At 44.3% G+C, this 1591-nt stretch overlaps 1 protein-coding gene across 1 annotated transcript in view; it reads right to left on the reverse strand.

Moving 5' to 3' along the window:
* Window positions 1-1587, reverse strand: part of LOC103779785 (autism susceptibility gene 2 protein-like) — a gene marked incomplete at its 5' end in the record, with an annotated part of 27718 nt that extends 26131 nt beyond the window's left edge. The window contains one exon of the mRNA XM_008947431.1: window positions 1451-1587. Coding sequence (XP_008945679.1) covers window positions 1451-1587 — 137 coding nt within the window. The remainder of the gene's footprint in view (window positions 1-1450) is intronic.
* Between the last annotated feature and the right edge of the window lie 4 nt (window positions 1588-1591).

A 1591-nucleotide genomic window follows, 5' to 3' on the forward strand; every position in this document is an offset into this window, starting at 1 on the left:
ACAGGGAAAGAAATATACTACCAGAAACAACAAAACTATGTAACAATTATCTCCCCAAGCTGATGTTTTTATTTTTCTTAATGGCAGTGGAGACAGTAATGAGCCGTAATGAACTTCTCCAACAGGGTAAGATGGCGCGTGGGCTCTCTGGAGTGACATTTCCTCTGGTGCTTCAGCAAGTTACAATCCTCAGAGCTATCTGTGAGATACTGATGGAGGCCACAGAGGCAGTTGGATTTTACACCTTCATTTAGCCTCTGATAACCTTGCAGTGGCCATGTGCATACTTGTGACCATACGATGTAATTACTCTAATTCCTTTTTCTGTTGCTCTGGGTGCACACAGTTACACAGTGTGAGTGACTTTGGGATCAAGTTGTATCTGCTGTGCATGCTGTGTAGTTACACTCACACAGGCGTGCAAACACACACCATGTTAATACATTTTTCTCATAGTAATTCTCCATTTTACTACTTCTGTTCATTATTACTCCACTGCAGGTGATCTAAGTTTTGTAGTGTGAAAGGCACTATCACTGCAATTATTATTTAGTGTAATTCCCACAATGTCAATTATTTGTTGCGATCTAAACCTCTGAGACATCATGAATAGTTTGAAATGTTATTAATCATTTATACTATGGTGACATTTACAGGGTAAAACCACAACAGAGCTTAAGTATGCAGGATATTATGAAATACACATTCATGGCAGCTCTCAATATTCATATTTTGATCCTTGTGCAGCCAAATATGTTTTAAATCTGCTGGTTTGGGAGGCAAGGCATGCTTTCTGTACCAGCAAAAAGACTATACACATTCTAGTCGACTGGGTAAACTCCTTTCTCTAGAAATGTTTTACCCGTACCATTTTCACTCATCCCACTTACTGGATAGAGGCAATTTAAACAGAGAAGCTACGACTCCTGCTAGATCTGAACATGTCAGATGGAAGCAGATTTCTCAGCCCACACAGGAGTCCTGTTCTAAGGGACACAGTATTTTCCAACATAGATATCCCTCTCTTGCTGCTGGTGAACCAGAAAAACTATGATAACCATGAACAAGCTTACTTCAATGGAAGTTGTTCTGAATATGAAACAAGGGAATTGCTCCAACTCCACCCATTTTAGATTTCTAAGGCAGAACGAGTCAGCTCAGACAATACAGAGCAAAACTCTGCTAGAACCTGGACCTAAAGGAACTTTACCTGACAGTTCCATGTGCCCCTCTCCCATTTATTATCATGCTTCAAATGCAGTTAGCCACCACTGCTGGACAATCCAGCCTGTGGGGTCAGGAGAGAAAGTCCCTTATCTCACCCATGGAGCACCTCACACGGACGGTAAGAGTACTCTGGTCTCGCCTCCCAACAACTTCCACCCCACTGAAACGAGCTCCAGCCAGCAGTGGCATGAAGGTGACACAAGTACGCGTCCCCTTCCCCTACCTGATATTATTGAGTCCGTTGTGGGCCACCTGGTGATGCACTTGGTAGTTGAGCGGCGGAGGGATATGACTCGGAGGCTGAGTCCGGAGCTCGGGGATCAGCTGCGGCTGGGACTGCGGCCGCGGCTGCGGCTGGGACTGC

Source organism: Merops nubicus, unplaced genomic scaffold (genome assembly GCF_000691845.1).
Source record: "Merops nubicus isolate BGI_N331 unplaced genomic scaffold, ASM69184v1 scaffold38799, whole genome shotgun sequence".
Lineage (NCBI taxonomy): Eukaryota > Metazoa > Chordata > Aves > Coraciiformes > Meropidae > Merops > Merops nubicus.